Below are 24,023 nucleotides of genomic sequence, written 5' to 3' on the forward strand. Positions count from 1 at the left end.
GGGGGGGGGGGGGGGGGTAGACCTTTTATTGGACTTGGCAGTAAGAGTCAGAAACAGATCAGACACCTGCTTCAGGACAAATGTCCACGCGGACGCCCAGCGCGTGACTTTGAGCTGCAGCTCGGTATTTAATCCGCTGAAATGTAAGGTAAGCCTCCATCACTCTGCTTTCAGGTATTCAGGCTAAAAAAAACAGCTCGTTTTTTATATGTATCTCTTTATCCGCCTTTATTTGTAATCAGGCCTTTATTTTGTAGGCCTGTATGCACATGTATTCACACCGTTGACCTGCACCAACACATTGCATTGTATGGCACAAAATCGAGTTTGACTTGTGCACCTCAAATGGAGAAAAACACATTTTGCACTTTTATTACATTATTAGGAGATTGCTCTAACAGGGTTGAAGGAGGAAAATAACCCGTAAAATGTAGGCCTGATTTTCGATGTAGGCATATTTACATAATTGGATCTATTTATTTACAGGAGAGCGTATAGTATAGCCTATATGGTTAATGGATGTTAATGAGATTATTCGTGTAATTTTAAAGTATATATATTTCTGCTGCTGTGAAATAAGAATGTCCTCACACAATTCAATAACAATATTATACTATTTTGTTCTGACTTTTGAGTCGTTTTATTTATTGGTCCGACATAGATGTCACCAGGCGTGCTTCAGGCCTCCATGATATTTCAAATCGTCTCTGCTGGAAAACAAATATAAATTCATCTTGTTTATGAGCTTGGATCCAATGCTTAAACGAAACTGGTTTTAATGACAGCCAAGGTGATTTCACATTATGAGCTTCATTAATTAATGATGTTTGTGTGCCGTTGTTCACCGTAGCGTTCCTTTAGCCCAGAGCTAACTGTCTTTTTCTCAACATGGCATTTACTCTCATTTCGGTAGGCCTATATTTATTTATTTTCTTATGCAATAATCCAGGTGTTTAAACATTATAGCAACAGCGATGTGCTCCATTAACAAACTGAGTATAAAATAAGAAATTCAGGTGTAAAACAGCAATAAGAGTGAAATCGGGGATAATATATAAAACATGTTAAGGAACATTGTAAATTACAAATTCAACAACAGAAAGAAGTAAAACTGTAAACATAAATACTATAATAATATAGCCATAATGCACATTTTAGGGCCACATCTGGTTTGTTCATTGAGCAATACATATGTCCTAAATTATACAGAAGATGACACATGGTTGCAACAGAGGCACAAGTCATCCAAACACGAGAAACAAAAGCATCTAGCCAATAATCTGTTGGTGTACAGAGTGCATATCAATTACCTCCTCTATGAGAGAAACATCTGTGAACATCTGTGCAAGAGAAACTCAATTTGTGTCCAATAACAGTGCTCAGTGCAGCCCACCTGCAGAGCAAAATACATATGAAAAATAAACTTTAAATGTTATTTTACACAGGTGAAACGATGGCTTTGTCCGTAAGTCTTCCAGTAAATCATGGCAGTGATAGCAACAGCAGGACAAATACATATTCTATTTAGCCACCATTTTGATTTTTACACCTGAGCTTTTTGTTACTGGTCAAAATGTTTTTAGAATAAAAAAGCCCGGCTATTCAGCATATAATCTCTTACTTGTACTGGCATGCAAAACTAACACACATGCAGACATTTTGCATATTATTTCATGATTTATATATTTTAGAAAGCCATTGCAGGCCATGATTTATATGTTCATGCATTTTCGTCAGAATATATAAGGTGCCATATTGTCTTCTTTCTGCAGTTAGGAACCTGAGCTGATTCACAGGCTATAAAATCAGCTCCCCGACAGAAAGCACAAAGCCTTTCTTATCAGTATATTTATTTTTGCATGGTCTGTTATCTGGTTATTTTTGAGAAGTGAAGGTGTTTCTCTGTTGCCGCAGTTGTTGCTTCCAACTCCAATTATTCTGAACGATTTCAATTGCTAAATTGCTAAACCTCCAAAAATGCAAAAAGACTGTGAGGTTGAAATTCCTGCAACACATATTAAAAGTCAAACATATCCAAGAGGTCTTCTGAAAATCAGTGTGTGCTGCGTGAGGAATTTTACTTTTTGTATTTGATATTCATTTGAGTTTTTTGTTAGCGAATGGCATAATAGTGCTGGATTTGTGTGTGTGTGTGTGTGTGTGTGTGTGTGTGTGTGTGTGTGTGTGTGTGTGTGTGTGTGTGTGTGTGTGTGTGTGTGTGTGTGTGTGTGTGTGTGTGTGTGTGTGTGTGTGTGTGTGTTAATTAATTGTACTCAGTAGACCCATTTTGGGCTCAAGGTCAAAGACTGTTCTTTGCTCACTTTCCAGAATACAGTGGGGGTCATGAAGTGATAAATATGAGGTTTTTAAAATAATGTTTATATGTAATGCTAGCTATGTTTCTTTTTCGGTTTAAATAGCTCATTATTGCTTTACTTTTTGGGTTTTTACAACTAATTCGAGTGGAAAGAGAAAGAGGGAGACCCTGTTTATGAACGTTGGATAATTGGCCAAGAATTATCCAACCTTCAACAAGCGTGTTAGGATTACAAATATTATATCTGTCCATGTATTTACCAATCTGCCTATATCTGTCAAAGTCTGACTGGCTAATTTTTAACGGAGAACACAGCTTCCGTAAGACTGTCAGAGTACCGGGGCTGCAAAGCCCCGTCAGCAGTGTCTTTCTCCGGGGAAATACATTCTCTACCAGGACAACCGAGTCGAAGCTAACGATAACGAATCCCGGGGTGAACTATCCTCGGATAAAGACTGTTTTCTGCGCCTCTGATTCCAGTTTTTACGCACAAGCTTGGAGTGGAGCCTCCCTTGCACAAACACTGCCTCAAATTCCGGACTCGCACCTCCTCTCCCATGGGTCAAACACAGTCCTGCTAACGGTTTATGACCCATTTTTTTTACAGAAGATGAAGTGGATCCAGTAACAGCAAAATGAGAAGAACTGGGCCGAGTGTAAAAGGCTGTGACACCGGGGGTAGAGCAAGGTGAGGGCGGGGTCAGAGTCACCGAGGGCCGGAGAGGAGGACCATGAGGACGGGCCCTCTTCCCGAGACTGAAGACATGCTCCGAGTGAATGGAAGTCACATGCTGTGGCATGATGTGAATAAGAAAGTGCTTAGATAACTGTCATTGGAGGGACTGCTGTGGAAACAGAGCAGCACGCCACTTCCTCACACAATGCCAAAAATGTGAACCTGTACGGAAACAATTCTTCCCAAAACTCAATAGTAGCCTAAGCATTCTCAAATATCTAAAAAAGAAAATGAAAAATTGTACTCGGGGAATATGAAGAAAAGCTGCATTCTGGGAGGACAGTTTGTCTCTCTGCCACATGGGAATCGGACTGAGCTGCTACACCAGGTCTCACATCTCACATTTATTATTTTATATTAATGTATTATATGAATTGAATGAATGTTCCTTCCTTGTGTTCCTTGTAAAACAACATGTTATTCTTATATGTTAATCATTTAGCATTGTGTTTACATGTGTGTATTTGTGTATGGATGTTGCAACTGAGCTTTAGCAATAATGTATTTAATGTCATGCTAATAAAGCTATTGAACTGAATTGAATTGTTAGATTAATAATCCAGAAGTTTGAAAAAACACAGAGTAGATTTGTAGGACTATAAAACATAGACTAGTTAATATCGAAATGTTTGATTACAAATATTACTAAATATTACTAACATTGTTTCTCCCAAATGCATGTTCTTAAATCTGATGGTTACTCTGCTTTAAGCTGACAAAAAATGTCTGCATGTGGAGAGCCAACATAAATATAATAAACCCTTTTCTCTGTCAAAATATTTAAAGTATTTATATTTACATGGCACATTTTATTTTGTATCTATGGTCTAATCAATCTGTTATCAGACAAGATTCGTATTCAAAATAAAACTATGGATTGACAGGATATTAAAGTCCATATAAGCACTTTAATACACACCAAAAAACATAAAACAGACACAAAAGCACAGATAAAATCATATTGCAATATTCAATTGATAACATATAATATAGCAGCACTGACTGGTCATGCAAATGATCTCTACTGGGTACATTAAAGATATTTTATCCTGCATTATCTTATCTTATGTAATGGCCATTGTTGTGTTTGGTTCAACTTGTTTGCAACCTTTTATGAAACCTGAAATATAACTTACTCAAACATTTACTTAAAAAAACAAAACCTCATCAGTGGTGAGAGATATTGGAAATAAACTCAAAGACAGCAACTGAGGAGGGATCCCTGTCCAAGCACTGACATGAGTCCAATATATGTCATTATACAGAATGAACAACATAATAAAATGACAACATAAACAAAAAATGGCGATTTTAATGATTCAAATAATAATTTTATATCTGGATTACTGCAATGAGCTGTACATTGGAGTAAGCCAGGCTTCCCTGTCTCGCCTATCTGGTCCAGAATGCTGCTGCAACGCCTCCTTACAAGGACAGGCAGGCGTGAACATATTACGCCTGTACTCGCCTCTTGACATTGGCTACCAGTCAATTTTAGAATACACTTTAAAATAATTTTAGAACATTAAGAAAAAAATGTCTAAGTAACCAATGTGATATCTTTTCATGGGGCCCAAAATCCCTGCGGCGCCCCTGCCCACACGGTCACTGAGGTCTGCTGACAGACTCCTTCTGGTCGTCCCTAAATCAAGCCTTTGCTGTTGCAGCTCCGAACGAATTGCCCCTCCAGGTTAGACTTGCTCCAACTCTGCCTGTTTTGAAATCTCAATCTTCTTTTCCGTGGCATTTGCAGGCCAGGTGTTTTTATGTAGGAGAGTTTCTCAGTCTGTGGCTTCTGATCTGGTTTCAGTGTCTCGTGTTTTACATTTGTTTCATGTCCTGTCTGTTTTTTATTTATGCTATGTTTTTACAGTTGTTGATGTACAGCACTTTGTTCAACTCTGTGTGCTATAGAAATAAAGTGGATTGGATTGGATTATGAATTAAGAACAATTTAATCAGGAAATAATTGGAAACCATCTCAGATATCATTCAACCATTTGGACAGGCTAAATGAGACATACATACAAAGTAAAAACAAATGGATAAATGCAGTTATTTCCTGCCATTAAAGGAGAACCCCAGGGCTCAGGTTTAGGCCCCATGTTTTCTCGCATCTCGAGCAAATAACAGATAAGCCACTTCCTTTTTAAATATTCTGTATCGTTCTTTTCCTTTTGTGGGCTCTTTGTGGATTTTCCTCCTTACTTTGTGATTTGTAAAATGCTCTAAATGTGTGGGTCCTTGCATTTATTGCAATATTTCATGTATCATGTTTCAATAAATGCACGCTTAAAGACAATATATAAAAAATGTGTGACACAATATCTCTCAAAAGGAACTGTTATTTGTTGTGTAATGCCTTGGGTGACATTTTCTCAACATGTGATAGTGTGTAATCCTCTACTTTGTGTAAAAACATTAACATTTGACGACACACTTTCCAATAGTTTAAAAAGCATTTTCCATTTAGGAAAGAGTCAAACCTTCATGTGACACTTAGAGGTTAGTGTGACTGGGAATTAACCGCCTCCATGTTAAACAATATAAAATGTATTTGTATTTAATTGCTTCATAATGTCTTATGTTAAAGCTTGTTTGTTGCAGTTTGAGGTCATTAACAGGATGTTACTTTAATAAGGAAGTGATCAAATAACATTTTGATCACTTCTGCTATAAAAATACACCCAGAAGGGAAATTAAGGCTAACACTTCAGTTGAGTGCTTAAATTGTAAACACAACAACGCTATCAAAAAGCAGGTTAATAGCCATGTGATTGCTGCCCTAGGTTACGTCAAACTATAAAATAAAAGAAGTACAATCTTATTTGTATTCTCTTTTCTTTCCTCTTTGGGGTTTAAACACCGGAAACACTCAGTGAGTCCAAGGCTGGAAATGAACCTTGAACCGCAAAACAAGCACTACACCACACACACACACACGCACACGCACACGCACACGCACACACACACACAGACCTAACACACTCACAAGTCACATCCACCATTTCCTCAAATAAATGACTTTTATTGGGGCAATAGACGGTCTGCTGTCCCTCTCATTCTTTCTCTTGTCTCACAAACTAACTCTGTGTGTGTGTGTGTGTGTGTGTGTGTGTGTGTGTGTGTGTGTGTGTGTGTGTGTGTGTGTGTGTGTGTGTGTGTGTGTGTGTGTGTGTGTTGTGTGTGTTTGTGTGTGTTTGTGTGGTGAAAGGAGATGAAAGGAGGGATTGTGTTTCTGTTTGGAACTAAAAGGCATTCAACCAATGACCCACAATAAAATGGACCTTAACAGCCTCTCTCTTTTTTTTGTAACAACACAGACACATTTAAACATATATATTTTAGTTTTTCATATTATTACTGAGATATGTGTTGTTTTTTAAATGTTCTAAATAAAATAAATAATGTATAAATTATACATTTTTTATTTTACATTTGTATATGTGGTTGTATTGGTCTATAACTGTCTTATGTTGTTTATTTTATATTGTGTACTCCAAATATGTATTCATGTATGTTTTACTCATAAGAATATACTGTATTTACTGTTCATTTTGTATTTATTTGTATGTTTTATTCACGTCTGTTAACATGCTGCTGTTACAAAACATTTTTTATTTATTTAAGGACATTATTTAACATACAAATTACCATCATTAAATGTGCCAAATATAGACAGACACGTTATTCATATTCTTTGCAGTCCTTGGCATGTTGATAGCATTCATAACCAAAAATAAACAAAATAAAATCAATAAAGTTTTGTTTTGACTCATCCGGACAGCAGGTGGCGCTCCACGTGCAGACAGCGATCAAGGTCTATGTTAGAACGTGAATCTAAGCCCCGCCCCCATTATCTGCTGCAGCCAATAGGATCTCACTGTCACACTCAAACATGGCACGGTAACAGTGAATGGGCAAAGTCATTAAACTCATCTGGCACAAGTCCAAATATGGATTTTTAGTGCATAGTTTTCAGTATTTCAGAGTTTCTAAATATGTATGATATTAAAGTGATATGTTATATATTGTTCTGATGTCTATTCTATTTTTTGTTTATTCTATTTTACGCATATCGCATTGTTGTTTTGCAATTGACAAATTAAGACTTTGAATCCATTGAATCACAAGGTGCAAAACATGAATTTTCTCAGGTAATCTAATTGGGTTATTTAACTTAAATCACACCTAGTTTTTAGTCAAAATTAAAACTCACAAAAGTTGGAAATACATGGATTTCACGGGACAAAAAAGGGTGTCAACCAAATGACATCCAAAAGAAATAAAATGCTTTCTTTTTTACATGCATTTTTACAACAGAAGTCAAAATAGTCATTTCATAATTAAGAAGGTTACGTTGTTGAGCACGCAAGGAAACAAATAACAGCTTGATGTAAAACCAGTGCACTGACACAAATGCAAATAAAGAAGATACTGTATTTTTGGTTAGTAAATGCAAAAAGAAACTCACGTTAAATCGCCATCCATGAACTTCGATGGAGTTTTCCCTCAATTCTGTCAAGAAAGACAACCATGCGTATAAAGTCAGATCAAGACCAAAGCAATCAAAGGAAGTCCATCCCTCTTGAATCTAAATCCCGTTACACTTTAAAACGACATTTAGGAGTTTTATCATCAATTATAAAAACACAAAGCCTTCATTACAAAGTGGTTTGGCACAAGAAGACTAGGCCCATGTTATACTGAATACACAAAAAGACACACACACACACACACTCGCTCGTAAACGACTCCCTGTTACTTTTTTATTCTGCTTGTAAAACGGTGTTTCAGGAACAGAGTTTTATAAAGCCATAGCGCTACAGTCAGGCCATCTGGCAGCATGCCGGAGGCTACGATCACATTTCTGAGCACAAAAGAACGATGAGATTTATTTCCTATACTGGGTAAATACAGTCCAACCATGTGATCAGTGGAATAACCAATAAGCAGCCGAGGAGAAGGTAAGGGCAGGAAAAAAAAAATACTACCATTTTAGGGGAGGATGTAAGCCCACTATACCAGCCCCATCTAACGTTTTACAGTCGCACTTAAGTGTATTTTTATTGAAATAATAAAATAAACATGTCGCTAACGAATTATTATTCCATGATGGGGCTCCAGACTGAGGAGCCGTACGGTGCGCATTTCATCCCGGGAGGCTTGCAGGGTTCTTCGGTCGGCTGCGGAAAGCCAGCCCGGAGAGGAGCGGAGGAGGAGGAGGAGGAGGGGACCCCCATCCCGGATTTTTCACATTTTTCCAACAAACAGACGGGCTTAAATGGCTTTTCTCCCTGGGCCAACACCTCCACTTCCTCTGCGCCTTCTTCCCCGCAGCTGCAGTCCAATCCGGGCCTATTTCATCCACATCCACACCTCCTGAGCCACCACCATCACCACCACCACCACCCGTGGACGCAGCAGAATCACGCCGAGCACCTCGCATCATCGGCGGCTTCAGAGAGCAGGTTCGTCCGCTGTTGGGAGGGTTCGACCCCGGCTTTGGAGACCCCTTTGTCCCATGCATCTGATGGGTTTTCCGGGTGTGTCCCCGCTCAGGGTGACCTCTCCGATCCAACACCGACGTATGCGGCGGTTAAACCGGAGAGTTCACCTCCGTCCGACAGCCCCGAGGAATCCAGCTTCAACAGCCCGGCTGAGGTGGTCCTAGAGCGGCTTGGCACCGTGGAGGAGCTCGGTAAGAAGACGGAGCCCAAGAAAGAGAACGAGGAGAAGAAAAAAAATCCTATGATAGACCCGGGTAAATATACCAAACTCAGGAATGTTTATTATAGCGTTTTAGAGGTGTCAATACACAGGTGTGTGTGTGTGTGTGTGTCTGACAGAGAGGGAGAATGTGGCCTAAGTAAGCTAGTAAGTGTGTGTGACTTTTATAGGCCTATAAATGTCTTGTAAACTGGGAAATGTTAAACTTTATTGTCCATTAAAATAATTAAGGTGCTATAGCTGTTATTTAACTATTTGTCACTGCGTTTTCTGAGCCGATGTGTGCAGATATTTATCTTGCATTACAGGAAGGCTTAAAGCGTATTTAAACTAAACAGTCTCTGTAGAAACGACCTTAGCAATTTAGTGTATATAATCATAATGTAGCATGGCTCAAAGAGCATTAAATAACCTTTAAAATAATTATAATATTTTAAAAAGCTTGAATTACAATAAACAAAAAGGACAGACAGGTCTTATATTATGATAATTAAAGAAATGCCATAAATAGTAATAATAATACAAATACATTATACTGGCTTTGCTATTATTTTCAATTAGTGTGTGCACCCTGGCATGCATAGAACATTTAAGCTATATGTTAAATGTGTTCAAAGTGTTTCTAAAGACAATTGTATTTAGTAAAGAGGCCATTAAATCCTATACATTTCTGTTAGATTTCCATTATTTTAAATAGCCACAATTCGACTTATTCTTAAACATGGGCCTACACCTGTGCCAGCCTGAAGGCAGTTCCTTACAAATAAATGATAGAGAAACAAAGATGTCCTCTCTGCAGAATGAGTGTGTGTAACAACCCAAAGCTGCTGTCTGTTGAGTTATCCACTAACACACTCTTTTTATTTTAAAGTGGCCGATAAAGCATTTCAGATCAGGCACTTTCAGATCCTCCAGACTGCAGTTTAATAATTGTAAAATTGAGTCTGGCTTTTCACCAACACACAGATTTAGACTTTCCTCTGTATTTATTATAGCTTGGTGTCCTCCCAAAGACATGTCTATATCTTAGGTCTACCTGCAACGTCTTTTTTACATAACGTCACTTTATGGTAAATGATTGAGGAAAGGGTGAAATGAGGACATAAACAACCGTAGTGCTCATACAAGTGTTTTGCTAATAGGAGCAATATGGAGAAATAAAGAATGTGATGGATTAACGCTGTCTTTATTTATGGAGCTGGGCTTCTTTTAATTTGTAATGAGTCAACAGTTGCAAGCTCATAAAATGTGTTCCTGCTAATGTTTTCACACACACACACACACACACAAACACACACACACACACACACACACACCCCACACACACACACATCACCACACTACACACACACACACACCCACACACACACCAAGACACGACATACACACACTACACACACACACAGCAACACACACACACACACACACACACACACACACACACACACCAAACCACACACACACACATACACACATGCACACACACACACCCACACACACCACACCACCAATTACCAACACACACACACACACACACACACAACACACACCAAGCACCACACTACACACCAATACACACACACACACACACACATCACCAAGACCAACACACACACACAGACACATACACAGACACACACACACACACACATACACACACACACACACACACACACACACACACACACACACACACACACACACACCACACACACACACACACACACAGAGACACACACACCAAGACCAACACATCACACACACAGACACACACACACAGACCACACACACACACCACACACACACAGACACACACACACACACAGACACACTCACACACCAATATTTGAGCATTTTGGTCATGACAACAGAATTAGCGTCACTGTTTTTTTAAGCAAAACATTTAATGGTAAAGTGGCATTGTATGTGAGTGTGTGTGTGTGTGTGTGTGTGTGTGTGTGTGTGTGTGTGTGTGTGTTTGTTGTCATTGTTGTTGCTGCTGCTGCTGTGTATATCTGTTGTGTAATGCGAATCATGATCCCTCTATAAACTCACAAACTGAAACACACACCGACACACACACACATCTACATTGACACACAGTCAATGACACACACACACACACACACACACACATACACACACACACATCTATGTATACAAACAGCCACCAACACACACCTATACACACACACACACACACACACACACACACACACACACACACACACACACACACACAAACACGTGAAGACTGCATTCCAGAGAAAGCAGCATTTCCAAAAAACACAACCACACACACACACACACACACACACACACACACACAGACACACACACACACACACACACACACTTATTTGTAACATTTTGTACTTTTGAACAGAATACGCATGCACCCTCGTTCTTTTAGGGTGTGTTGTTGCTTAGTGTGCTTTTGCAGATCATTCCTGACTGTACACACTCACACACACTCACTCACACACACACACACACACACACACACACACACACACACACACACAAATTAATGGGATGCTAAAACTACACTGCAGATGGAAATGAGCTATCAGCTATAATCTGGCATAATGAATCTCTTCTCTGATGAGTGTATTGTAGGTCCTTGTTGAAATAAATACATAATACATTTCGTTTTTTTAAACACATGTTCTGTTGCCGACTGAAAACCAGTTTGCCTCCACAGCATCTTGGCCATTAAACCTTTTTGTACAGTAGTACTTAAAGGGTTTTTAGCTCATTTGAAACTAATGCTGCAGCACCTACATGGCTCATCTGAAGTGAATGTCTGCATGTTCCTTGCTGTTCTGAGTATTATATTATATGTATTATAACTCTCTTTGGATGAAAGCTACATTAAAACTCACCGCCTCCCCCCCCCCCCCCATTTATCTTCTTCTTCTCCTGCAGATAATCCTGCCGCAAGCTGGATCTACGCCAAGTCCACCCGGAAGAAGAGGTGTCCGTACAGCAAGTACCAGACCCTGGAGCTGGAGAAGGAGTTCCTGTACAACATGTACCTGACGCGGGACCGGCGGCTGGAGGTGGCCGCGCTGCTGAACCTGACCGAGAGGCAGGTGAAGATCTGGTTCCAGAACAGGAGGATGAAGATGAAGAAGCTGATGATCCGGGAGAGGAGGGGTCCGAACGAGTGACGGGATACACCGCTTTTGGGATGTTTTTGGTCCAGGAGAGATGAGATGAAAAGAGACGCAGTGCTCCAAGATGACGATCTGGAGCTAGAAAACTAACCGAGGTGGAAAAGACTGCAGGGGGGAGACCAGGATGTGTTGTAACACTTTTGTTTAAAAAGATATTCCTTTTGCAACGTCTTTTGGTCTTTTCTTGTTGGAAATTGAAGAACTTAAACTCTTCCATCTGCATGTGACAGCTTACCTTTAACCCGGGGTAAATAACGCTAACATTTACAAAAACATCCATAAATCTGAACTTAAAACCAACATATTAGATGATATCAATGACTTCGCTCTTTTGGAGAACACATCTGGTTTTGATAAAGCTGTATATCTCACATTTCCAGAACTGAAGCTGAAGCTAAAACTGAAACTGAAGCTACTTACTTCATAAATGGTCTGTGCTTTCTGCCAAAAATGCAAATTGCATTTTTTATGATTTAATGCTTAAACTATTGTCCTCATATAAAACTGCTTTCATTGTGCCAGGCGGGAATGCACCGCGTCTGTTAAAGACACAAATAGAGTGTTTATTTGGCATTAGGGGGGGGGGGGTACTTTTGGGAAAGGACCCTTAACAAATAGAAGCCTAACACTTAATAATAATATGTAATAATAGATACTTAATTATAATAATATTAGCCAAATATATTCAGAGTCTGTTTATGTGGTTAATAATCCAAACAACACTTAATGCATTTAATTGATCCATTTGTAGGATTTAGTTTAAAAACTATATTTACTTTGCATGACCCAGTTTGATTTAACACTCAAAGCACACATGCACTGTGTCCAGACGTGCTGTTGTTATTCAGTCTCATTGCTGATGGAGATATAATCCTTACAGAATTTTTACATATCAATTAACTAAAAACCAAATGTACCTTTTTGTGAATGTGAAATGCTTTTCCCCGTGAAATCAACAAGTCAAATGTGTGTCAGAAGAAAAGTGAAAAAACTCAAGTAGAGTGGATGTTCTTTTTTGAGGCAGTGTTGGAAGAAGTACTCAGATCCTTTACTTAAGTACAAATACAACACCGCTGCTTAAGTAGAAAAAATAAAAACACTACAACAAATAAATGAATGCAGATTTAAATGTCCTTTCTAGATATCTGAGTTTGCACTCCTGATGCTCTATTGGTTTTAGATCCTATACCCAATGCATTTAAATGACCTCTTAACCTTTGAGGGCATTAACCTGCTAAATATTAGGACGTTTTAGTGTCAATCATGATGAGGTGTAGGGTTAGGGTTAGGTGCTTTTTTCTATCCAAAACTTTAAAGATGTTATTGCATACAGCTCGTATCTTTGGTTGTACTTTCATACCCGAGAAAAGTCATAAATACACTCATTTGCATAAAATCCACAAAATCCATTGTGTGTAACCCGTGGAATTAATGGAGTTACGTGAAACCAAAAGCCAATGTTGGCTTATTTTAACAGATATGTAACAAATGACTTATTTTAACTCAAACCTCAAACCTTTTCTTAAACAAGTTTCCTGCAAAAGTGCAATGAGGCTTTGTGTTGCTGGATATTTAAAGGAAAATGCATGAAAAACATCTGAATAACTTTCCATAAGCTTCCGTTTTATCATACTTTTTATACTTGAAAACAAAAGTATATAGTTTGCAGCATTTTAATTATAAAAACAAACTATGTAATGGTCTACAAGAAAGACTTAAATGCTTATGTAATACACATTTCAGGTGTGTCCAATGGGGTTTTCTCTGTGTTACAACCGTCCCCGTCTCCCCTGATTTTAACATTTTGCTCTTTAAAAAAAGTTTACGATTTTTTTCTTCTTTTATAAACTGTGCATGTATAGAAATATTTGTTGTTATTGTTGTCGTAGCTGTATTGTATATCTGTTGTTAATGTGAATCCAATGCCGATCATGCTCCCTCTCTCAGACACACACACACACACACACACACACACACACACACACACACCCACACACACACACACACACACACACACACACACACACACACACACACACACACACACACACACACACACACACACATGGGAAGACAGAAAGGAAGAATTTGTTGCAGATGCATTGAAAAGAAAGCTGCACTTCCAAATACACACACTTACAGAAACACATTTTTAACACACACACACACGCACACACACACACACACACACACCATTCCTGCAGACAGAGGAAAATGTCTTGCAGCTGCATTTCCAAATACAATACCCTCACACTTATACACACACATACACACACGCACGTAAAGACAGAAAGGGAGAAATTGTTGCAGCTGCGTTCAAGAGAAAGCTTCATTTCCAAATACACAGAAAAACACACTCACACACACACACTCACTCACTCACTCACAAAGACACACACAGACAGAGACACGTATACACACACACACTCACAAAGACACACACACTCACTCACACACACAGACAGAGACACACACACACACACCATTCCTGCAGACAGAGGAAAATGTCTTGCAGCTGCTTTTCCAAATACAATACCCTCACACTTATACACACACGTACACACACGTACACACACACGCACACACACGCACATGCACGTAAAGACAGAAAGGGAGAAATTGTTGCAGCGGCATTCAAGAGAAAGCTTCATTTCCAAATACACAGAAAAACACACTTTCACACACACACACACACACACACACACACACTCACTCACAAAGACACACGCACACACTCACTCACAAAGACACACACACAGACAGAGACACATATACACACACACACACACACACAAAGACACACTCACTCACACAGACAGAGACACGTGCACACACACACACACACACACACACACACACACACACACACCAGTCATGCTAAGCTACACGGTGTGACAGCATCTGATGGTTATCTCCTTTATGTTTCATTGTTACCTCCTTGTGAGAGTAAACAGCTGATGTTAAATTCAGATCAACGCACAGTTACTGTTCCTCTCAGAGTGTGTGACAACAGTAGTTTATTAATATTATTATTATTAGAGTAGGGGTCTTAAAAGGATTATCAGTGTGTCAGTGTTATCCAAACTCTCTCCGGAGAAGCTCGGGCTATGTTAGCCTCCATCATGTGACCACGCGAGGACTTCATCTGCTCTCAGTTAGCCGCAGTGCAGCGTGGGAGATTTTATAATAAGTGAAATAAAAGATGGATGACGTCATCATTGTTATTAACGCGGTTTCCGTGTTGTTGTTGTTGTTGTTGTTGTTATTGTTTTTTGTATTACTGTGTTCAGTTTGAAAGAGTGGTTGTTGGTGCCACATCGGTTACAGGCTGACCATGATGACGGACATAATACTGAAATATAGATATTATTATATTTTTTTTTCGTATCCAATCCCTTGTTGAGATTACCTGTATGTTATATTGTTATTTCTTATTTAAGCAAAAGAGAAACAGTCACAAATAAAACACTACAAAACTACAACTACTACTGCTAAAAATAATAATATAGCCTAATTCATATTGTCCCTATCAAATCGCTTGTTTGCATTATTCCATAATAGATTCTTTTTTACGTGTAATTTTCATAGTAAACTACTAGAATACAAATATATAATATTAATAATAATAATAATATAGCTTAATTAATATTTGCATTATAGAATTACAACTATAGTTGTATTAGTAATTTTCGTAAAAAATACACATAAAATACAACTACTACAACTAGAATAATAATAATGTTTGCACACGTTTGGTAATATTCTTATAGTTGCCTAATGGATTTTAAGATATGTTTGTATCGGTTCATATTAATTAGATGTCATATAGGAATTAGAGAAACACACGAAAAGCTTCTATACTTTCCTGTAGCTGTAATAAACTGCATTACATGTCAAATATGTACACAGACACCAAATACTACTGGCTGGATTAGAATAGCTCTAATGGAGTTGTAATGTTAATATTTGTGCAGAAAACAGAGAAATGTACTTCCGCTGTACTGCACTAAAACGACTTCAATATAATCATTCTTCTTCTCACAGTATTATCCTCTATCATGAAGCACTATCTCTGACATTAGATCAGATAATAACAGGATTTATTTTATATATTTGTATTATGATAGTATGCCAACGTCAAGGTGTTTCTTCTCTCTGCTGCATGCAGTCTGAGTTTGAGTCCGCAGAGACACTTTTCTGCCTCCTTGTTTTGTCAAAGTCTCGCAGTTTCCCTCCTTTATTGCCGCCATATAATCCTGCTGCAGGGTCATAAAGCAACAGCATGCATTTGGAGACTAAACGTGACTTTCCCCCCCAAACCGAAGAGTGAGGAGCCGCCATAAAGCAATTTAGCCCAGACAGTCTTATATGGTTTTATTGGACACCCTTTCCTGCCTCGGAGCCTCATCTGCAGCTCGAAATGTTAAAGCCATTGTCTGCAGCAGACACATCTCTGCAGCAGACACATCTCTGCTCACCACAAGACCCCAGAACACATGACCATTTCACTATGCAGGGGAATCAACCGGAAACAAGGGCGTTAATGACTGCAGGGCGTTTCAGTCTGGATTTTTGGGTTATTTTGGTGATGTTTTACGCAATGCTTCACTTTTTTCAAACGGATACATGCTTTAATTTGATCTATATGATGTAGTTTACATTCAAAATAGACATGCATGATGCAGCTGTAACGCCTCATAGGATTTGATTTTAATATATTTAAATGTCTGTTTTCTTGCTAAAACTACGAAGTGTTTCAGTCTGAGTTTGGGTTGTTTTACGCATTCCTTTACGGTTTAAAATCCAGATTATTTGTATGGCTTTATTTTAAATACCATCAGCGTCAATGCTGCGTTTGACAAAAGGCCTACAGCTTTAATGCATGATACAATTGGCTTTCATTAAGGACACAGTTCAAATTACATTTCTGATTTCTTGCAATGAATGCGATGAAAATATCATGCTTGTCTTATTTTCTAAATTATCTCAAACATCTCTGCACACCAGAAGACTTCAAAACACATGATCATTTAACAGGGAGTTACAACGGAAACAAAGGCGTAAATGACTGCGAGGCGTTTCAGTCTGGATTTGGGTTGTTTTGGGGATGTTGCACGCAATGCTTTACTTAAATAAAATCCGGATTATTGCTAAAGTGTTATCTACATCTTACACTTTAATGTCCAGCATTAAAAGCTGTTGTGCCTTGTACAATTTGCTATAATATGTATTTCTGTTTTCTTGCAATGACTGCGAAGTGTCTCAGTCCGGGTTTTGGGTTGATGTTAGAGACGTAATTCTTTACTGTTCTAAAATCCGTCTATTACTTTAACGTCATCTAAATTATAGTTTTAATTGACAGCATTCAAAAAGGCCCATGGTGTAATGCCTCATACGAGTTGCTATAATAAAGGACAACACTATAATTATCTATTCTTGCGACGAATTGGATAAAAATAGGATTATTGTCTCATTTTTACATTAAATCTTCGGGGCACTTTACGCACGCAGTTACGTATTTATGTCCAAGTCAATTGTACGTTGATTTTCAATAAGAGATAACTACGTTAAAGCTGAGAAATCAAATAGACTACCAATGAAACGTGTATTTACAACAACGACAAAAAGGCCTATTCGTTTTGATTAACTTTCCTAAATTACGTTTTTTGGAATGTATTTTTTTTTCAAGAATGGCCTTTTTCTGGTTTTGCAAATCAACCCATTGAAATGTCTACTAACGTTTGATCATGACAAACTTAAAAAGATATATATTTAAAGACCCAATCTCACGCCGAACACACTGAAACATGCAGGCGAAGTAGTGCACAATAAAGGCAAAACATGTAAATAATCAAATAGATTTACAAAAACGATAAAGGAAGTTATAATTCAGATGAAAGGTTTAATTGAACGAAACGCAAGACGCAAAAACTACAACAAAGGGACTTGTGCTGCAGAAATGAAAAAGGACGGTGATCAAATCACTGCTCCTGATTAAATGCTATTCCCAGCACAACATCTGCAATAACATCACATCTAATCATGATAACACAAGACTATAATAACGGCATCATGAATATTTAGACTTTTATTCAGGCTTCCTACAGAATGCTTCATCTGAATTAGGAGGGAGGCAACAACAGAAAGGAGCCTTGTTTATGTTCAGAAGTACATTTACTCTAAGGTAGAAGTGTCTTTCAATATGTATGTGTACAGCATTAAAGTCGCTGTGACCTAACATGTGTAATGACTGACTTTGTCCGCAAGGTGGAGAGGTTGTAGTTCTTTACCTCTTGTTCACTCATGTGGTTCTATGGTGTAATGGTTAGCACTCAGGACTCTGAATCCTGCGATCCGAGTTCAAATCTCGGTAGAACCTGATTTATTGTGAAGATTAGATTAAATCCGGGTTATTGATGTAGTTTAAATAAATCAGATTTTTTTACGGTTTTCTACCGTGGATTATCTCACAGTTGTTTATGCAGATGAATAGAGTGGTGCAGAGATGACGTACTTTGTAGGCTGATACAGAGGGTAGCATCGCTTGGTTCCCACAACAAAAAGGCACTGGGTTGTTTTGTTAAACAATATACAACGTAACATTTTTAGCAGCTGTGGTGTTGAAGCTGAATTCCGAAATGTATTTTTTTGGGGGGGAAATAGCTCACAATCTTCAGTGTTTTAAATGTTATATATTTTTACAAAATGATTACAAATATTTGGATAAATATTCCATACTTTTTAGATAAGGGGTAATTTCTTATTATTATTTTGGTTCTGAAATAAAGGGATATTAAGGCAAATATTAATTTATAAAAGTGATTAAAGGTGATTTGTATAGTTTTAATATTAGACTGCAATGGTCTAACATTGTGTAAAACTACATGGAAACCCTTTTTTTCTACCCCTTTGCTAATATGATTTAAAATGAGCAAAAAGCTCACATTTACCTCAAAATCCCATCTCTTCTTCTCTGTGTCCTATCATTTGCTTTCCCCTCACTTTTGTATTCTCTTATTGTTAATACTTCTTATTTACCTGACGGTCACTCATGTGGTTCTATGGTGTAATGGTTAGCACTCAGGACTCTGAATCCTGCGATCCGAGTTCAAATCTCGGTAGAACCTGATTTATTGTGAAGATTAGATTAAATCGCGTTATTGAAGTAGTTTGATTAAATCTGAGCTCGCGGGTTTTTCTACCGTGGATTATCTCACAGTTGTTTATGCAGATTAATAGAGTGGTGCAGAGATGACGTACTTTGTAGGTTGATACAGAGGGTAGCATCGCTTGGTTCCCACAACAAAAAGGCACTGGGTTGATTTGTTAAACAATATACAACACGATGTAACATTTTTAGCAGCTGTGGTGTTGAAGCTGAATTCCGAAATGTATTTTTTGGGGGGGAAATAGCTCACAATCTTCAGTGTTTTAAATGTTATATATTTTTACAAAATGATTACAAATATTTAGATAAATATTCCATACTTTTTAGATAAGGGGTAATTTCTTATTATTATTTTGGTTCTGAAATAAAGGGATATTAAGGCAAATATTAATTTATAAAAGTGATTAAAGGTGATTTGTATAGTTTTAATATTAGACTGCAATGATCCAACATTGTGTAAAACTACATGGAAACCCTTTTTTTCTACCCCTTTGCTAATATGATTTAAAATGAGCAAAAAGCTCACATTTACCTCAAAATCCAATCTCTTCTTCTCTGTGTCCTATCATTTGCTTTTCCCCTCACTTTTGTATATTCTCTTAATGTCTGTTTTAATACTTATTTACCTAACGGTCACTCATGTGGTTCTATGGTGTAATGGTTAGCACTCAGGACTCTGAATCCTGCGATCCGAGTTCAAATCTCGGTAGGACCTGATTTATTGTGAAGATTAGATTAAAATCCGGGTTATTGAAGTAGTTTGATTAAATCTGAGCTCGCGGGTTTTTCTACTGTGGATTATCTCACAACTGTGCATGTAGATTAATAGAGTGGTGCAGAGATGACGTACTTTGTAGGCTGATACAGAGAGTAGCATCGCTTGGTTCCCACACAAACAGGCACTTGGTTGATTTGTTACACTATATACAACATGATGTAACGTTTTGGAGTATTTCTGATTCTGAAATAAAGGGATATTAAGGCAAACATTAATTTATAAAAGTGATTAAAGGTGATTTGTATAGTTTTAATATTAGACTGCAATGGTCCAACATTGTGTAAAACTACATGGAATACACGCTAATATGATTTAAAATGAGCTTTTTATATATTTACCTCAAAATCTTTTCTTCTCTGTGTCCTATCATTTGCTTTCCCCTCACTTTTGTATATTCTCTTATTGTTTATTTATACTTGTTTACCTAGCAGTCACCCATGTGGTTCTATGGTGTAATGGTTAGCACTCAGGACTCTGAATCCTGCGATCCGAGTTCAAATCTCGGTAGAACCTGATTTATTGTGAAGATTAGATAAAATCCGGGTTATTGAAGAAGTTTGATTAAATCTGAGCTCGCGGGTTTTTCTACTATGGATTATCTCACAACTGTGCATGCAGATGAATAGAGTGGTGCAGAGATGACGTACTTTGTAGGCTGATACAGAGGGTAGCATCGCTTGGTTCCCACAACAAAAAGGCACTGGGTTGATTTGTTAAACTATATACAACATGATGTAACATTTTTAGCAGCTGTGGTGTTGAAGCTGAATTCCGAAATGTATTTTTTGGGGGGGAAATAGCTCACAATCTTCAATGTTTTAAATATTATATATTTTTACAAAATGATTACAAATATTTAGATAAATATTCCATACTTTTTAGATAAGGGGTAATTTCTTATTATTATTTTGGTTCTGAAATAAAGGGATATTAAGGCAAATATTAATTTATAAAAGTGATTAAAGGTGATTTGTATAGTTTTAATATTAGACTGCAATGGTCCAACATTGTGTAAAACTACATGGAAACCCTTTTTTTCTACCCCTTTGCTAATATGATTTAAAATGAGCAAAAAGCTCACATTTACCTCAAAATCCCATCTCTTCTTCTCTGTGTCCTATCATTTGCTTTCCCCTCACTTTTGTATATTCTCTTAATGTCTGTTTTACTACTTATTTACCTAGCGGTCACTCATGTGGTTTTATGGTGTAATGGTTAGCACTCAGGACTCTGAATCCTGCGATCCGAGTTCAAATCTCGGTAGAACCTAATTTTTTGTGAAGATTAGCTAAAATCCGGGTTATTGAAATTGTTTGATTAAATCTGAGCTCGTGGGTTTTTCTACTGTGGATTATCTCACAACTGTGCATGCAGATTAATAGAGTGGTGCAGAGATGACGTACTTTGTAGGTTGATACAGAGGGTAGCATCGCTTGTGAAATTATATACAACATGATGTAACATTTGTAGTATTTCTGATTCTGAAATAAAGGGATATTAAGGCAAATTTTAATTTATAAAAGTGATTAAAGGTGATTTGTATAGTTTTAATATTAGACTGCAATGGTCCAACATTGTGTAAAACTACATTTCTACCCCTTCACTAATATGATTTAAAATGAGCAAAAAGCTCACATTTACCTCAAAATCTCTTCTTCTCTGTGTCCTATCATTTGCTTTTCCCTCACGTTTGTATATTTTCTTCTTGTTTCGTTTAGTTATTTACCTGGCAGTCACTGATGTGGTTCTATGGTGTAATGGTTAGCACTCAGGACTCTGAATCCTGCGATCCGAGTTCAAATCTCGGTAGAACCTGATTTATTGTGTAGATTAAATCTGGGTTATTGAAGTAGTTTAAAGTGGACCTATCATGCTATATTTGACAAATATATTGTAGGGCCACCATACCTATATAAAACACGTCTGCATTTGCACAGATCATGCATTTTAGCCATGCCTCATTTCGATCTATTTGCTCTTTTCTAGCCCTGTTTTTGCAGGGGCTGATTCTGTGACGTAGCTTTAATGCAAATGAGCTGCAGCTGACCACGCCCCCCTGCAGGAGAGGGGGCGTGCTTTGAGATCAGCTGCTGGGCTCTCAGAAGAGGGAGAGGAAAAGAGAGGCTCTGTCCTCCGTGTATTATTCTTAGAGTCATTATTCATTTGTTTTAAAGCTCAATAAATAATAAAGAAGACCTCTGACCGGCACTTTTCTAATTTTGTCCGGAAGATTTAAATTTTAACGGACATGTTGACCAGCGAAAACAAATCTAACTGAAACTCTGCCGCACGGTCCCCTCGTTCCTTTGGAAGAGGCGGAGAGGTGGGTGTTTGTCATCTGCTGGTGGACTAACCGGAGAGAATTACAGCGCTTGCCTCAACGGGGAGGGATTGCATTGAATTACAGCAGCAGGAGCGAACGCTTGCCTCGGGGAGGGAGAAAAAGAGCCACAGTGGAGAATAAACAGAAGGGCAACCATGGCAACCATGCGCGGGAAGTCTTCTTTGCTACTTTTGTGGCAGACTACAGCGCCACTTACAGGCCTGGCATATGTACTACAGCGTCTCCAGCGCTTTCGAGCGGCAATGGCCGGCCGTGACCCAACCTCTCATTCCCCTGATAGGTGGAGCGTTGCCCATGGCGGAGCCTCACCGCCCAGCATTCCGGGCTGACGTCGGGTCGGATGGAATCTGTATCCGCTCGTTGCAGCCCCGTTTTAAAAAGATGTGGGTACGGAGAAAAAGAGAAAGGGTTGTATTTTATGACACTTGGTGAGTTCCCTGGAACACCGGGGACACATATTCATGTATAAAAGACGTACTAAAGTGCATTTTGCATGATAGGTCCACTTTAAATAAATCTGAGCTCGTGGGTTTTTCTACTGTGGATTATCTCACAACTGTTCATGCAGATAAATAGAGTGGTGCAGAGTATTGATGGGAATTAAGGCTCTTTGAAGGGAGCCAGATTGTATGGCTCCGTTCCTTTCCGAGAGTTTTCTTTAAGGGGGCGGGTTAATAGGTTTATCTGCGAAATAATCACCGGGATAATGATTGACTGTATTGCCAGAAATCTACTTTTACTCACAGAATTTGTTTATAACTTGCTACATCTCTCAGCCAGCCGAACTACTACTCAAGCAGCACGCGTTATGTCATCTACATGTGCATTCAGGGAAGCAAGTTCCTTTAACCTGTTGAGCCCTGAGCCTGTTTTTCAGGCCTCAGGCTCGAAAATGACATTCCCAGAACAAAATGTCTATATCTTCCCTTCTAAAAGGGTAAAATTATCATGCAAAAATTATTAGCAATGATACACCTGTGAGTTGGATGTAGAAGAGTCAGAATCAATATAGATGTTTTTTATTTTAAAGTAAATTTAGATTGAACATAGTAAAAGAATGTAAATTATAGTGTCACGTCCAAAACAAAAACATTACTCACCCTTGAATGATGGGATCGGAGACTAAAAGCTTTAGGAATCAAAACTATAACATATAATAAGTACCCTGTATCAAGATTGATGCAAAACAGGTGACATTTTACCTTTTTAGAGAGATTTAGAAAACGAAAAAAACACTTCTGGGGTCATTTGGGTGCATTTTCCATATCTCTGGCCCCCCTCGTTCGATTTTGATGATTGACACCATTTTTAACCGTTAGAGCCAATAGAATCGAGGGGAAGTTCCTCAAATCCATCTAAACATTACCCATTGGTGAATGAGTGATGCGTAGCCAGAATGCCCCGGAACCGGAAGCTGTCATCCACTCTGGTAGCAGCTATATATGAAATCTCCGTTATTGACATACAAATGGAATGATGGATTATCAGTCATCATTTCAAAGTGACACAGACACATTGGATTAACTTTCAGCAGTGAACCAACCATAAAAAGAACGGCTCTCACCAAGTACGACTCGGTTCCCTTCGTTCAAAAGAATCGGATCGTTCGTGAACGTCACATCACTGGGGCAGAGACGACGTGTTTGTAGACAGAGGATAGCATCTCGTGGTTCCCTCAACAAAAAGGAACTGGGATTTTTCCGTTAAACTATAAACAACCTGATCGAAAAATGCAAAACATGATATATAAAAATTAAGCCTGTGTCACGTT

At 38.2% G+C, this 24,023-nt stretch overlaps 1 protein-coding gene and 6 non-coding genes across 7 annotated transcripts; all 7 read left to right on the plus strand.

The window, feature by feature from the left end:
• The first annotated feature begins 7,880 nt into the window (after nt 1-7,880).
• Nucleotides 7,881-13,823, plus strand: LOC117546318 (homeobox protein Hox-D9b-like). Its single transcript, XM_034216506.1, has 2 exons — nt 7,881-8,817; nt 11,712-13,823. Exons 1-2 carry the CDS (start codon nt 8,142-8,144, stop codon nt 11,954-11,956), a joined length of 921 nt encoding a protein of 306 aa, XP_034072397.1. The 5' UTR covers nt 7,881-8,141; the 3' UTR covers nt 11,957-13,823.
• Nucleotides 13,824-18,269: 4,446 nt separating this feature from the next.
• Nucleotides 18,270-18,341, plus strand: trnaq-cug. Its single transcript has one exon. It is a non-coding gene; the product is annotated as a tRNA-Gln (tRNA).
• Nucleotides 18,342-19,017: 676 nt separating this feature from the next.
• Nucleotides 19,018-19,089, plus strand: trnaq-cug. The gene has a single exon. It is a non-coding gene; the product is annotated as a tRNA-Gln (tRNA).
• Nucleotides 19,090-19,773: 684 nt separating this feature from the next.
• On the plus strand, nt 19,774-19,845 carry trnaq-cug. The gene has a single exon. It is a non-coding gene; the product is annotated as a tRNA-Gln (tRNA).
• Nucleotides 19,846-20,349: 504 nt separating this feature from the next.
• On the plus strand, nt 20,350-20,421 carry trnaq-cug. The gene has a single exon. It is a non-coding gene; the product is annotated as a tRNA-Gln (tRNA).
• A 684-nt stretch (nt 20,422-21,105) lies between these two features.
• On the plus strand, nt 21,106-21,177 carry trnaq-cug. The gene has a single exon. It is a non-coding gene; the product is annotated as a tRNA-Gln (tRNA).
• A 474-nt stretch (nt 21,178-21,651) lies between these two features.
• trnaq-cug lies at nt 21,652-21,723 on the plus strand. The gene has a single exon. It is a non-coding gene; the product is annotated as a tRNA-Gln (tRNA).
• Nucleotides 21,724-24,023: the final 2,300 nt, after the last annotated feature.

The sequence above is a fragment of the Gymnodraco acuticeps genome, unplaced genomic scaffold, assembly GCF_902827175.1.
Source record: "Gymnodraco acuticeps unplaced genomic scaffold, fGymAcu1.1, whole genome shotgun sequence".
In the NCBI taxonomy this organism is placed as follows: Eukaryota; Metazoa; Chordata; class Actinopteri; order Perciformes; family Bathydraconidae; genus Gymnodraco; species Gymnodraco acuticeps.

Coding starts and splice junctions, on each gene's coding strand:
- LOC117546318 (XM_034216506.1), top strand. CDS start 8,142: ATGTCGCTAACGAATTATTATTCCATGATGGGGCTCCAGACTGAGGAG. Junction 8,818..11,711: donor AAATCCTATGATAGACCCGG/GTAAATATACCA, acceptor CTTCTCCTGCAG/ATAATCCTGCCGCAAGCTGG.